At 38.6% G+C, this 15,213-nt stretch overlaps 3 protein-coding genes and 1 pseudogene across 4 annotated transcripts; 3 read left to right on the top strand and 1 right to left on the bottom strand.

Annotated features, from left to right (window-relative positions):
* The first annotated feature begins 302 nt into the window (after window positions 1–302).
* Window positions 303–3,135, top strand: LOC116296664 (mitochondrial inner membrane protease subunit 2). Its single transcript, XM_031704720.2, has 5 exons — window positions 303–473; window positions 651–754; window positions 898–963; window positions 1,211–1,313; window positions 2,045–3,135. Exons 1-5 carry the CDS (start codon window positions 351–353, stop codon window positions 2,315–2,317), a joined length of 669 nt encoding a protein of 222 aa, XP_031560580.2. The 5' UTR covers window positions 303–350; the 3' UTR covers window positions 2,318–3,135.
* A 1,582-nt stretch (window positions 3,136–4,717) lies between these two features.
* Window positions 4,718–9,037, top strand: LOC116296667 (cytochrome P450 3A1). The gene is made up of 2 exons (XM_031704723.2): window positions 4,718–5,299; window positions 6,132–9,037. The coding sequence occupies exons 1-2, from the start codon at window positions 4,816–4,818 to the stop codon at window positions 7,106–7,108; spliced, it is 1,461 nt and encodes a 486-aa protein (XP_031560583.2). The 5' UTR covers window positions 4,718–4,815; the 3' UTR covers window positions 7,109–9,037.
* Window positions 9,038–9,901: 864 nt separating this feature from the next.
* LOC148908887 (uncharacterized) lies at window positions 9,902–13,049 on the top strand (annotated as a pseudogene). The gene is made up of 2 exons (XR_016120748.1): window positions 9,902–10,299; window positions 10,710–13,049. The product of XR_016120748.1 is annotated as an uncharacterized LOC148908887 (transcript).
* Window positions 12,627–15,033, bottom strand: LOC148908886 (uncharacterized). The gene is made up of 2 exons (XM_089035444.1): window positions 14,614–15,033; window positions 12,627–14,290 (listed from the first exon to the last, which is right to left on the bottom strand). Exons 1-2 carry the CDS (start codon window positions 14,826–14,828, stop codon window positions 13,873–13,875), a joined length of 633 nt encoding a protein of 210 aa, XP_088891570.1. The 5' UTR covers window positions 14,829–15,033; the 3' UTR covers window positions 12,627–13,872.
* Between the last annotated feature and the right edge of the window lie 180 nt (window positions 15,034–15,213).

Genomic DNA, 15,213 nt, shown 5'->3' with positions numbered 1-15,213 from the left:
TTACAGAAAAAATTTTCCGTTTTTTACTTCATTTTATTTTTGGACATTAAACAAGGTATTGTCAACATTGTCTGATTGGCCTTCAGCAAAATAAGTTGGTTTTTACCCTCTGGTTGCCCCCCAAAGGTGCAAAGTTTTATGGGGATGTGAAAGTAGAGAATGGCAGCGATCTGAAAAGGATAAATTGTCCAAAGTTGTGATTTTAGCAGTTGGATCCGGAAATACGTCACAACTGTCTATGCGGATACTTACCCTCCCCATCCCCGCGAAGTTTTTTGTCACTTCCCAGTCCTCCTAAACTTTCCGTTCAAAACCAAAACTCCACGTATAGTACGAAAATCTCTAACAAAATGAGTAGAGTTTTTGGATACGTTAAAGCATTTTCAAAAGGATTAGTCCTAAGTCTTCCAGTTTATATCGCCCTAGTAGACAATATAGGAAACGTAGCTACTGTCCATGGAGCATCGATGAAGGTAAAAAAACTTATTCTCGGCTCAGTGAAGCTTAAATTTTCAAGCAAAGATCTATTTTGTGCCTATTTATTTACCATGCATCGTCGTATTTCCACAATATAGATGTTATTAATCCTCGATCTCGTAAAAATAATGCCGTGTGCCAAAAGAAAATGTTTTTTTGAATATTTTTTTCAGCCATGTTTTAACCCTGACCACAGATCACTAGATGTAGTGATGCTAAGCAAAATTGCTATACGAAACTTCCAAGGAATAAACAGAGGAGACGTTGTATCTATAGTGTAAGAAACAGAACGAGTTCTTTTTAACTATGCTACTTTAATGACTAAGCTGAGTGATTTGAAATTTGGTTTTGATTTTATCTTTATGGGATGCCTGTGGTTGGATGGTGTAACTACTATGTTTCTCTCATTTCTCTTTTCAGAGATCCTCATGACCCCAACATAGTATTGATAAAAAGGATAATAGGATTACAAGGTGATACCATCAAGTAAGTAATGAAGAATACTATAGAGAATGGTTTGTCACATGAGTGAGAACCATACGGTATTGACTCACAGCACTACACGGTACAAAATGCTGTAACATTCAAATGCCTTTGATTTCCATTGTCTTCCAGTAAAGCCCTGTAAATTTTCCAAGTTAGAAGTTGGATTGATACAATTGTTTATCCAAGCCAATCAAAATGCAGGGGGAAAATGTTTTGTAATTGACAATACCATTGCAATTTTTGACAGGACTTTAGGATATAAAAATAAGTACGTAAAGATTCCAAAAGGACATTGCTGGGTTGAAGGTGACAATAATGCACACAGTATGGACAGCAATACTTTTGGACCAGTAAGTCACTATGTATAAATACTTCTATCACAGGGGCTGCGGAGCACCTTGGGGGGTGGGGGCTAAGATAGGAAAATGTATGAGACTAGTGTGGGAAAAAGTGGGGGAGCTCGAGGCTAAGATTGAAAAATATAAGAGACTAGTATAAGAAAAGAGTAAATGTGGGGGCGGGGGCCTGTATCCCCATTGCCCCCTCCCCCTCTGCGGCCCCTGTATCATATATGTATATAGGTATCACATGTGAGTAGAGTGTGTTGGATATCTTTCTTGTCGAGTTGAGGGTTTTTGCCAGGCTCTCCAGCTTTTCTCTGTCCTGTCAGGGCATGGCTAGCTCATAGATTGAATATACCTTTCCCAAATTACAGTCTAATAGATGTACTATAGTAATGTGTTACTACTGAGTGTTGTGGTCACCTTACACTTACCATAAACGTTTATTTTATTAGATAATTTGAGATAAAGCAAGGCAGGATTTACTTATTTATTTATCAACTAAATCCTACTTTGATAAAAAATGTTACTGTTAAGTAAATTTAGATTCTTTGAGTGGCACTTACTGTATCTTGGGAAACGTCTATGAGCTAGCCATGCCCTGACTTAGATCAACCCAGAGGTTGTTTCAGGGTTCGATCTGTGAGTTAGCCATGCCCTGACTTTGATCAGCCCAGAGCTTGTTTCAGGGCATCAATTGATAGAATTTGAAGGTTTAAAAGTTTTTCCATTTCTCTCAGGTAGCAGTTGGTTTGATTCAAGCAAAAGCAACATACATATTATGGCCCATACATCGATGGGGGGAAATACATAGCATGATACCTGACAGTCGTGAACCTTTAACAAGTGAAGAATGTGAACAAATGAATAAACAAAAGACTGATAAAACAGCCATTATTGAAGACAGTGAGGAAGAAAGAATTTCCAAAGATGTGAATGGACTGAAGTTTGCTGATTATGAATCTATGAATGATTGTAGTTTAATACCAGGAAAATTTGGACCAGTCAGCTAAGGGATGAGGGCAAAACAATTGTCATCTCACGGGACCCAATTTAGGGGGGAGGGGTGGTGTTACCCAGCACCCACCGCCTCTGGAAGTGAAATTTTATATTTTGTCCCCAAATATCTCCAAAACTAAAAGCCAAATCACAGAAATGAATAGACTGTCTGTCTAAAAAGCATATTTGTGTACAGAAATTGCCACTACAGTCCCCCAGTATCGAGCATTTGAACAAGTCTCTAGGGGGGAGGGGGTATTAGTTCATAAAATCGGGTCCCTATTTTGGACCATTGTTTTGACCTCGCCCCTAGTATTTTTTTAAAAGCTCATTTTCTAGTGTGATAATTCATGGTGTGTGTGCCATGAACAAATGAAGCATCTTAAAATTGATTTTATCTCATACCATTCAGAAATTTTTATGTGATTGACAGGAAGAATGGTTGGAATACTGCATTTTCTATAACGTGATTAGCTGCATGTTTTATGGTGTGGAATAAAGTGCATGGACCTTAGTCATGCGGCAGCCTTGTCTACTGAAACAACAGAATCCTACACGTGTAAGCCTGGTATTCACATAAGAATAAAAAAACATGGCTGCCATGTAAGTAAGGCCCATTCTCATATCACAACCTTCAAAGCGCATGTCTTCATTAGACTAGACCATGTCACGAAAAAAATATAGCACTCCATATCACATGTGGATAATAAATGCACTCTTCTTCACTATCAGCTCACCTCACTTTTTCAAGCAAAAGTATACTAGTTTTCCCTCCCCTATAAGGCCCTCCGATAAACGAGGCCTTATGTTTGTATAACTTCATAATTTTACTGCTCGCATAAATAATAATAATAATAAATAATAATATTTTTTATTTTTTATTTTTTTTCATAATTATGATTTTCAAAAAGGACCTCATGCATGATGATAGAGAGTGGACAGCAGATGCATGGAATGGGCGCACCCAGGATTTTTCGAATGGTGGGGGAAAATTCTGCCATTTTGTTCGTGCCCCTGAAACGCCGAACCAAAAAAAAAACGGCCTTCCGTATTTCATTTTTACGAAAATATAAGAAACAGTATGATTTTTTTTTTTTTTTTTTCTACAAGCAAAATTGGAACTATATGAATAATTTTCTAAATAATTTTGTTGCCAGGAAGGGGGACCTGCCCCCTTTCCCCGCTTTGCCTTTGGGTGGGGCATTTTGGAAGGCCTAATTTGCTGCAGTTGATGTTGGAATAGCCTTTGTTGCATTTGGAATTTTCTTCGTTTAAGGCGGACTTCACGAAGAAAATTCCAGATGCAACGCAGGCTAATGTTGGAAGAGCATGAAACTATGTCAGACATCAGGCCCGTAGCTAGGATTTTTGTTGGGGGGGTGCTAATTTACAAAAAGTGGACCAACCATATACTTTATTTTTTTAAAGTCCCATAGGACGCATAGGTATAGATAAATTATTAAAGTAAAATTGATTTTTTTTACTTAGTTTTACGTGAAAATATCATACCAGCCAAAATCTCACTTGCTTAAAAAGCGGACCTTTAGCTCGCGTGGGGGGGGGGGGGGGGGGGTGCGAACGCACCCCCTGCACCCCCCCTAGCTACGGGCCTGGACATTGCTTACCTTTTATCAGCCCACCCTGACATACGAGACAAGTTGATAGTGGACCTTGATAAAGCGCACCGCCAGAACCGGGGAGCACGGACGAGTGTCCCAAAAAAAGATAGTACCTGGATCAGGTTTTATTGATGGTTTTCAACCATTCCCAAGAGAATTAAATAAAAAAAAGACACGGCGGCCATGTTGGAGGATATAACGAAAGAATTCATTGGCAATTCTTTTGTTAAGTTCCTCCAACATGGCCGCCGTGAAATTCCTGTCTGCAATCTTGCACGTGGCTGTGAAGATAAGATTGTGATCAAAGGATTCCTAAAAGAGTGGATGTGAATATTCCAAAAGTCGACTGACTCATTCGCGAGAAACTAGCGTAGTTTAATCAAAGGGACCAGACTATTTTCTCCTGTGGTTTGATATCGTCGTACTTCGACAGTGTATTGGAATATTCAACTTGCTATCAACGAGGTTGAGCTTTGTATGCTGAAAGTACAAGTTCTAACTTTCTTTCTTTCTTTTTTTCTTTCTTTCTCCATCTCAAGCTGCAATAAAGAATGGAGCTGAAAAGTCACCTTTTTTGGGCTGGAAAAAATGGGATTTTGTTCACTAGGAATGGCCCCGTTCACAAAAAAAAAAACCAAAAAACCAAAAAACAAAAAACAAAAACATTAAAAAAATGGTATTGAGATTTCAGCAAAACATATGCTGGGACTATATATACGATCTGGTCAAAATGGGAGTAGGACCCCCCTCCCCCTAATGAAGTTGCCGTCGAAAAGGATACATCAGTCAGTGCAAGCTATCTGCTGAGTCATTGCTCCAAACTCCAGTAAGGCCAGCATTACTTTGCACCATTTCCCCGGCTATAGTATATTCAGGATCGCTCATTAAGCAAGATGTGGCTGGTGATAGCTGCAGTAGTTGTGCTGTTAGCTCTTATCTACTGGAATGGAGTCAAAGACTTCTCCTTATTGGCAGAGATTCCTTTAAACGGGCCCAAACCTTGGCCGTATGTTGGTAACATTCTCGATGTGTTCAAATATGGAGGCCTGCACAAAACATATATGGCTTACTTCAAGGAATACGGCCGCGTTTACAAAATGGCCATCGGTAGGAAGCCAACTATTGTCGTCAACGATCCTGAAATGGTCAAACAAATCACTGTGAAAGAGTTCAGCAAATTTCGAAACCGAACACCACCTATACAGTTAAATCCACCGCTATCATCTGGAGTATTCTTTGCACGCGATGCTACTTGGAAGAGAATTCGCACGACTCTCAATCCAACGTTTAGTGCTGCCAAACTGAGGCAAGTCGTGCCTCTTATTGAGACGTCGTGTGATAAGTTGGCCAAGAAAATGCACAAGTTTGCAGAAACAGGTAAGGGCTGCGAAATTGGTAGCAAATTTAGACGATATCCTTGAACTGTTCTTCTCATCATAAGTAAACATAAAATTTCGTAGCCAGAATTAATGGTTGGGGATAAAGATGTTGAGTTCACCTGGGATGTATAAATATGTTTAAGCACGGCCATCGGTAATTTTTGTGGCCTCAGGGGAAAAGTCCTGCAGAAGACTTAAGCGTTATTTTTGTGGTTTGGAAGTTTATTTGGGCCATCTTTTTGGTAGCCTTTCGAGCTCTTCATCGTTAATGGTAATGTTTATTTTAATTCGTTGAGCAACTGTCACGCTTTAGAAATTCCTTTCACTGTGATCAGTCTACTGCAACGAAGTGCACTTGACCCTTGAACACTAACAAGATTTACATGATCGTATATACATGTGCAGGCGTTATAAAGAAAAATTATACAGTACGTCGATCATGAAACTATTACATATATTGCCTGCAATTTTAGCCTCTTTTTTGTTTCATTTTCTGTTCTCTTCAACGATTAATCATATTCTGCTAGACCTCCTCCATCCTTCTCTTTCTCCTTCTTCTTCTCCTTCTCTGCCTTCTTCTTCTCCTTCTCCTTAATTCTGCTTCTCTGCCTTCTTCTTCTCCTTCTCCTTAATTCTGCTTCTCATCCTCCTCCTCCTCCTCCTTTGACTTCTTCTTCTTCTTGATCTTCTTCTAGCTTGTTCTTTCTTCTTCCATTCGATCTCCTTATGTCCTCTTAGTTCTTTATTAGTTATTTCTTGTCATCTTTTGTTCATTCTTCGCCGGATTGTATACACAATGTTACGCTAATATTCTTTTAATTTTTACTCAGGTGAAAGCGTGAATTGCACGAAGCTTTTCAGTCTGTTTGCATTGGACGTCATTATGAAGGCAGCATTTGGATACGACGTAGACATTCAAAACGATGCCGAAGCAACTTTCATAAAACGTGCAAAAGAAGCTTTAAAAACACCAATCTGGATTCGCTTTTTCTCCATGTTTCCCTTTAACAAATACCTCAGCAAGCTCACAAACCCTATCGGACACCTCGAATATTTCGCTGGTATTGCTCGATCGATGATAGAGAGCCGAAAAAGTGTTGGACACGTCGAAACTGGAAGACGCGACCTGCTGCAGTTGATGCTGGATGCTCACGAGGAAGAGCTAGCTGAGGGTCTCACAAGATTAAGTGACGAAGAATTGGCAGCTCAGTCGGTGATATTTTTGCTTGGAGGCTTTGAGACCACGGGTACTACCCTGTCATGTGCGGCCCACGTGCTAGCGACAAGACCAGACATACAGGAAAAGCTGATACAAGAGATAGATAAAGCGCGCGAAAACAGGGAAAGTGAGTCTTTGTATGATTTTGTCCAAAAAATCGATTACCTTGATCAGTTTATTTCAGAAGTGCTTCGCATCTATAGCCCAGCCTTCAACCTCATTCGGGAGTGCAATGAGGAAGTTGTGATCGCAGGGGTCCGCTTTCCCAAAGGAATAGACGTGACTATTCCAAACTACTCTCTCCATCGCGATCCAGATTCATGGGAGAAACCAGAGGAGTTCAATCCAGGCCACTTCACAGCTGAGGCCAAGGCAAAGCGTCACCCTTACTCTTATCTCCCGTTTGGTATCGGACCTCGACAATGCATTGGAATGCGCTTTGCTATGAATGAGATCAAAATTGGCTTGTTCAATGTGCTTGAGAAATTCAAATTCGAAAAAGCACCGGAGACTGTTGAGATCGAGGGGAGGGCGGTCCTCCTGATGCGCCCAAAGGATGACATTACTCTCAGAATTGTTGAGCGCTAAAGTTCCTTCCAATAGACCCCCTCAATGTGACGTCAAAGGAGCTCAATTTCGAAGACAAAACAAAATATTTCTAATCTCCTGAGAATTGAAAACCTATTGTTTTGCCCTCCAAATTGAACTCCTTTGACGTAACATGCAAGGGGTAGTCTATTTGTGGTTTAGATTTCCCGATCAAATTTAATCGTTAATTTAATCGTTTTTATATCGTTTACAAAACGGCACTACCGAACAGTAGTACATGTCGACAAATGACGATATCCTTTGAACCAAAATCACAGCGCTCGAAATCATTGCTCCACCAATGATAATGCTCAGACACGTCACGTATCGTGACGTGTGGTCACGACACACTAACCAAAAAGCAAATTTATGATTGTCAATGAATCTCAAGGTGCCGTGCCGTGCCAAGGATGTAAAAATTGATTTTTGACATTGCGATTGGTTCAACAAAGAGTCGGTTCCGTGCCGTGACTTTTCACTGCCGTGATAAGAAATCAACTTCATCTACTCCGTCACCAGTGCGGAAGAGTGAAGGTCATTTATTTTTTGTCTAAATGCACTAACGATTCGGCTCCAAATAGGCATGATGACGCCATAGTACTACCACTACCAAAATGCTTAGCAAATTCTCTTTGTTATTCAAATTTGTATTTCCTTTTGAGAATAGTAAGACAATTGGTGCTTAACTTACAATCATAAAAAACTGATCAGCATGAGCAATATATATACCTTTGCATTTTTTGAAGGTATGAGCTGTGGTTTCCTCAAGCTCTCTCCTTTTGAGCTGCACTGGATGGACTTGAGAGAGGCATAGCTTCATCTTTCATTTTTTCCTTACTTTATATACTTTATTTTCATATCGTTATCATTATACTAGATTTAAAACACTCATTAATAATTCTTAAGCTTATGGTCCAATTGGAGCCACCATACACGTCACGTGCATGAACCTTTATACCCGATAAAGTCCTCTTCATTAGTATTCAAGTGATTTTATATAAAGACACATGTGATCTTTATATAAAGACCACTCGAATACTATGAGGATGACTTCATCAGGGATGAAGTATGCATCCAAGTTTAGATGAAGACATAGAGCTTAGGTCATAGTCAACCCTAATGATCTTTGACTAACGTGCCTGTCTTTGCCTTGGCACGCAATATCCAACGTGTGGGAGCTTCTATTGAATCTGGTTGCGCATGCCCATGACGTCAAATCTCTATCGAAGTATAAAATTCCATGTTCGTGACGTGTATGGTGGCTCCAGTTGAACCAAAATCTTATAAATTGTTCATGAGTGTCTTAAGCAGTTCAAAAAACTCGTAGATCGTGTTTTATCAGGTATAAAAACACTTGTGCTTTTATACCTGATAAAACACTCCTACTCGTTTTTTAAACACTACATATATACACCTGTGTTTCTTTATCTTTATGTGCATGCAGTATGTATATACATGTGCATATATTTACGTATGTGTATGTCGCTACATATATGTAAGTAATATGTATGTGCATGCATGTACAGAGCGTTTTCACGTGACGTCACAGCGGCCATTATGGGGTACCAAAACAATACATTTTCTATCCTCCGGGAATTGAACTCTATTTTTATGCAAATACTGTACAGAATTAAAGTTTCTATTGTTTATGGCTGCCTTCTCACGTGAGTGAAAACGCTCTACGTTTTTCTTTTTATTGTGCGAGTTGTGTGTGTTAGCTTGTGTTCGTATATATTTCTCAGTATTAGTTAATATTTATAGATATTAATTTTTGCTTTTATGATCTTACTGTAAAGCGCATCGAGGCTCTCAGGATGCGCTATACAAATACTCTTTTATTATTATTGTTATCATCATCATCATCATCATTATGTTTAGCGTGTACGACTGACATGTGCGAAATAAATCATGTATTGGGGCTTGTTCATATTATGTGGTATACTTGCTTTTCTACTTTAGCTTTCATGAAAGCTAAATTAATTTACCGTGTTTTTTTTTTTTGTTTTGTTTTGTTTTGTTTATTCATTTTGAAAGCGTTAATAGTGTATTTTCCGCGCATCATCATTTCGCTCGAGAAGGCGCGCGTAACTGGAGCGATGGCGTCTACTCAGTCGAAAAACCTAAGCGCTCGAATAATAACGAATAACTTATCATACCTTTTAGTCGATATTTCTGTTTGTTTGTATTAATGGCCGAGTATATTTTTACCTTGGGGTTTTCTTTTTAGACTATTTCCTCATTTTATATTTCAGAGTGTATATCTCGTCATTTGTTCGAAGTCGGCTCCCTTTGATTGAGACTGTCATTTCCCGCCTTTTTTCTGTGTAGCCGCGTTTCATTTTCCCGCCTTTACCTCTAACGCCATAACAAACATAAAATAACTCTTAATTAGTCACTGAAAGAAAAAAAAAATACCTAAAACTAAAAGGAATTATAAAAAATAAATCGCAAATGGGAAAATTAATTAGATCTCAATGTTTGCCAAAATAAATTGTCTTGAATACTTTTTTTTCCCCAAAAAGCATTAAAAACCATTTAAATTCGTCCCTGAACTATAGTACATAAAAAAGGTTAAAGGACAACTGACCCCAAAAATTGCCGTTTTTCATATAAAACTACAACGTACATAGATCACATAAATTCAACTTTGAACTCTGATACAGCTTCTATGTCGCCGAAAAGAAATAATCAATTCGCGAAAAATAGCAATAGAAGAGCGCCATATTTGAGCCCGCAATAAATTACCGCATTAATGCCGTGACGTCACAACGTGAAGCTTGCATTCCAAACTTGTTGAGTTTGTATATTTCGAGTGCTAGTCGATCTTTTAATAGTCTAAGTTAGAGTAAGTTTCTTAATCCAGATGGTCCATTGTTGTGTGCCAGAATGCACCAACCATTCTTCCAAAACTGAGTCTGTTAGCTACCACAAAATTCCTAACAAAATAGCTCTTCAGAAGGCATGGATAGCGCGGATAAAGAGAGAACCTGCCGCCTTTGAAGAACTGCTACGTTTGCAGCGATCACTTCGAGGATTCATGCTTTGAAGTGGATCTGATGGAGCAGTTAACCGGGATAAAAAGGAAGAGGAGATTAAAGAGCGATGCTGTTCCGTCAGTATTCAATTTTTGCAAGCCAGCTAAAAGAAGAGCTACATCAGAGAACCGGCTCAAACGCAAACAAAACGAAGAGGTGAGATAACATGTCATTTATACATAACATAGTTTACATTGTTTTTCGAAATAATCACTCATGAAAAAGACTTATTAATGCATACCGAAGCGAGTCATCAATCATTAGCTATTTATGCTTTCATAGATGAAATGTTGCTTAAAATCATAAGTATAGCTAGTAATATTTGATCGATACTTGAAATTTTCAAAATGGTTATTTGCACGTGTTTAGTTTACATTTGATATTTATTCGTAAACCATAACAATGTTGCCGTAATATTCCAAATTTGCTTGGATAAATGACCACGGAAGAATAATTTATAGCATTGTTGGTTAATATGTTTATTTTGTATTATTTAAGGTAAAGTAGGCCTCGAAGAATGGTTTATAGTATTGTTGAAAACATTGTTTATTTTTGTATTTTCAAAGAATGTGGAGCAGCTATGTGCCACAATAAATCCCTCGTGTGAAGATCCACCAAGTATGGAAACACCAGAGTTCTCTCCTGAACCACTTTGTAAGGAGATTGGTGTTCAGTGTTGCCTTGGTTGTAGATATGTTGTAACATCCACTGCATCAACTCAGACAGAGCCTGGATACTATAAAGATGCCGACACAACAACAGTTTACAATCCCTCCCCTTCACCAAACATCAGTAGAGATGAAATACTCAGTGTGAGCTTCCACGACCACAGCTACAGTACTAGCTATCACCCCTCACCAGTAAAGTCAATGCTAACAGTGTCTCCACAAAAGTCAGAAAAGTCTTTGTTTTCAGAGGAAGAGGGACTCCCACTAAGTGACGATGATGATGGTTTCATTGTTTCATCGCAAGAGACAGTTTCAACAACGGACAGTGAATTAGAGCCAGAAAACAAAGACTGCAATAAAACTCTTGAAAACCATATCAAAGAACCTAAATATTTGGTATTTAACTCTTGTTTGCAGCAGTTATTCAAGTTTTGTAGAAGCTGTGGAGCACCTATCGCTGATGTCAACTTTGTATGTCAAGGCAGCCTACTTATTGTGACAACTATATGTATGAAACATCATGCTTTGACATGGTACTCACAGCCAATGTTAAATCGCTTAGCTATTGGGAACTTGTTGATTTCCTCATCAATATTATTTACTGGTAATACTTTTACCAGACTTCAAAACTTTGCATCCTGTCTTGGCCTAAAATTTCTGAGTGAGAGGGTCTTTTACAGACATCAGGAAAGTTACCTATTTCCTGTTGTTAATGATGCTTGGAAGAGAGAGGAGGCTGCTGTAATTGAAGAGCTGTCAAATAAGGACATAGTAAATCTCAATGGTGATGGCCAAAGTGACAGTCCTGGCCATAGTGCTAAATATGGCACATATACTATGATGGAGACAAGCACAGGGAAAATTGCCACCTTCAGCATTGTTCAAGTCTCTGAAGTAACCAGCTCCAATGCTATGGAGAAAGAGGGGTTTCTAAGGTGTTTGAACACTTATAGAAGACACGGTCAGTATAAAATGTATCACAACTGACAGACACACATCCATCACCAGCACTATGGCAAAAGATTTTAGCCACATCAAACACCAGTATGATGTGTGGCATCTTTCCAAGTCAATTGTAAAAAAGCTGAACAAGAAAGCAAAATTGAAGAAAAACCAAGAGCTGGCACCCTGGATACAATCCATTTCAAACCATCTTTGGTGGTGTGCTGCTACATGTAATGGGGATGTACAACTTTTGAGAGAGAAGTGGAAATCTGTTGTTCACCATTGCATGAACAAGCATTCCTGGAAGGATGCAGAGGTATTCAAAAAGTGTGCCCATCCTCCCCTAACCCGCAGACAAGTGCGCACCACACACTGGATCAAGCCGGGGTCACCAGCTCATGTGGCCCTAGAAGAGGTTGTCCTTCAACCAAAGTTACTTAATGACTTGGCAAGATTGACCGACTTTTGTCACACAGGAGGGCTTGAAGTTTATCATTCGATGATGCTGAAGTATTGCTCAAAAAGAGAGCACTTCTCTTACAAGGGAATGGTTGCTCGTACTCAACTTGCTGCCATTGACAACAATTTCAATACAGCTAGAATTCAAGCAATTGTTCAAAAAGGCCCAAGGAGTGGAGAAGCTCGTTATCGCAAGTGCTTCCCTAAGATGCACAAGCGCTGGGTTGTTAAGCCAGTCTTACAAAGAAAAAGCTATGCTTTCCTCCCTGAGCTACAACTGAAAGTACTTGAAATTTGTGAGGGTGGCATGGAGGCTGCAGGGGTTGACCCAATTGAAGAGGTTGAATTACCAAGAAACATTGCTAGTGTTCCTGCCCCAGACAAACAGGAATTGATTGAACGACACCGGTCAAGATTTTCTAGGTAATTAATTTAAATGGAATGTAGTAGAGACTAAAAACACTGAAATGTGTAGTGTTAAGTGATGCTAATTCTAACCATTTCCTATTTTTAATTAACACTATTTAGTAGAAAATAATGCAAAGCATCATTGGCACTCTTTTAGTGATTGTACTCTAGTGAATAGCTGTTTTGAAAGAACTGTCAAGTAAGCCTGTCGTCCCAATCCCCCTCATCTTTGAACAGTTGTGTTCATTACTGGTAATAATTACAATGCTTCTACAAATGGGAAGGTACATGACAGACCCAAGTAAAACTGCTATAAACAAAATATGTAATTAATGTGAAGGGGACCTGATTAAAGTGGTAGATAAGTTTGCAGTTTTTAGATGTTCAGATGAAAATTGTATTAAAATATCATTACCACTTAGGAAACGATTGACTTTTAAATGAAATCTTAAAAGAGGTCTTTTCTTTAACTATCTACGCTCCATTATATATGGGGTCTCTCCCAGTATGAATGTAGTATAGAAAAAATTCCAGCTGAATAGTGACTTTCGCTTTCACTCATGGGAATCAAGATGTTCATTCATTTGCTCTCAGTGAATTAATCAGCACATGATTACTGAGCTGCAAAGGGCCTATTTGCCTGGAAAAAAAATATATGAGCAATAAATGGCTGACAAGCCTGGATGCCAAGATTTCCTAGTGCCAATTTGTCTGACAATGAGACTAGTCAGTACCGAGATTCTAAGATGGGGTGGGATTCTATCACCAAGAGAATTTTTTTTTCATTTAGCACAATTTTTGAATCCATTATAGCATGCTACTTCAAGGCAAATTCTTTATAAACAATACTGACTAGCCTTGTTTTCAGACAAATTGGTGCCCAGGAAATATTGGTTATCCATGTCTAGTATAACTGCAAAATTTGCTTGGTTAGCTCATGATTTTGTCCACTAGTGCTTTGTACACTAGGTTCTCTATTCAGCTGGATATTTTGTCTAGGTGTAGTTGTTTTTAAATAATAAAATATGCAAAACCTAGAAAACATTTATATAAACAACTTTCTATATGTACTTCATCTAAAAATAAATTCATGACTACTCTTATACATTTTGGTCTCAGCCTTTCCATGTTTTCCTTTTCAATTTATCAATTCAGAAATCCTGATAGAAAAAAATCCACTCTGTGTATATGAAATGAAGTAAGGAATAAATAAAATGTATATAATAACTCCATGTAACTTTAGGCCAAGCTAATCATCTGCATAGTGAAAACCTTCAAATTCAAAGTCCTCCTCTAGTCCAGGGGGAGGGAAGTGTGCTCTGATGCACATGACAGCACAAGAGGGCAGAACAACCCGAACTTCCTTTCCAAGAACTCCCCAGCACCATCTTGCTAGTTGCCTATATGCAATGTGTCTGTACTGCTTGTGCTCTGGGCCTTCATACGCATTACTGTACTGCTGTTTGTACTGAGCCCATGCGGTTCGAAGAACATACTTATTGGCACAAACAGGTAAGAATCCAGGATGTTGAGTAATGCATGGTGGTGGTTCATCAGCATCTCCATCTTCAACAACAGACTGGCATGTTGCAACCACTTTTTCGATTTCTTGGCAACAAATGCATTCAGATATTGAATCCATAATTTGGCAGCTACCACAGGTACACCTATTTAACAGAAATAAAACAATTCTTAGTATCTTTGAACATTATCAACGATTGTCCCAAGTGAGAATATACATACACAACTTGTGACACAACTATATCCCTGTATCTATATCCTGCAGTATATAACTTATTGACTATCAAGCGATGTTTTTAAACATGTTTTTAATTAAAATTGTGAAAGTTGGTATTGCTTTTGGTCGCAAACTGGATTCATGCATACCAATATCTAAAGAACAGATTGCAAGAACACGAGTGGCAAGATACGATTTTATATAAAATGGATATGTAGTTCAGTTTTGTGATAAGACAGAGGTACGACTTACCAATCTGAATTTGTAAGTCGATTGTTCTCTTGTTCATCGTCTTCAATAATGTCACTGTCAGATCCTTCTCTGAACTCTTCATCTGAGGAGATTTCTATTTCTGGTTCAAACTGATATGGCCGTAAACCAAATTCGTCGTCCATTCCGAAAAATTCTTGAGCGAAATCGTCTCCCGAGCTGTCCGAGCCTTCGGAAGAAGAATTAGATTCTGACATGCCTTTAATTTGATGACCAAGTTGTATTTTTTCGCAAAATATTGAGTAAAAAGTATAAGAAACTGAGGAAGAAGTCAGGCAAACAACTGGAAGCTTGAACTCTTGTGACGTTGTGACGTCATTACGCTATTTTTCTGAGCCCGCGATAAAAGCGCAAGATGGCGGCCACCAGAGCGATATATGCGATGTTTTCAAAAAATTGTTTTAGAAAAATGGATGCTCTATCCCCTTTATGATGTAGTTCCTCTTAAAAATGGGTCATTTTGGAGGGTCAGTTGTCCTTTAATAATAAATAAATGGTAATATAGTTGCTTATAATATTCCGGCGAATTCACCTGACTTATTAAACATTTGTTTACCCAGTCGTAAATTTTAATATGTAAGA

This window comes from Actinia tenebrosa, unplaced genomic scaffold (genome assembly GCF_029948245.1).
Source record: "Actinia tenebrosa isolate PJP-AT-01 unplaced genomic scaffold, QUT_ActTen_1.0 PGA_scaffold3__52_contigs__length_22856419, whole genome shotgun sequence".
In the NCBI taxonomy this organism is placed as follows: Eukaryota; Metazoa; Cnidaria; class Anthozoa; order Actiniaria; family Actiniidae; genus Actinia; species Actinia tenebrosa.
Note: the sequence above shows the minus strand (reverse complement) of the source record. Positions and strands in the feature narration are given on the sequence as shown.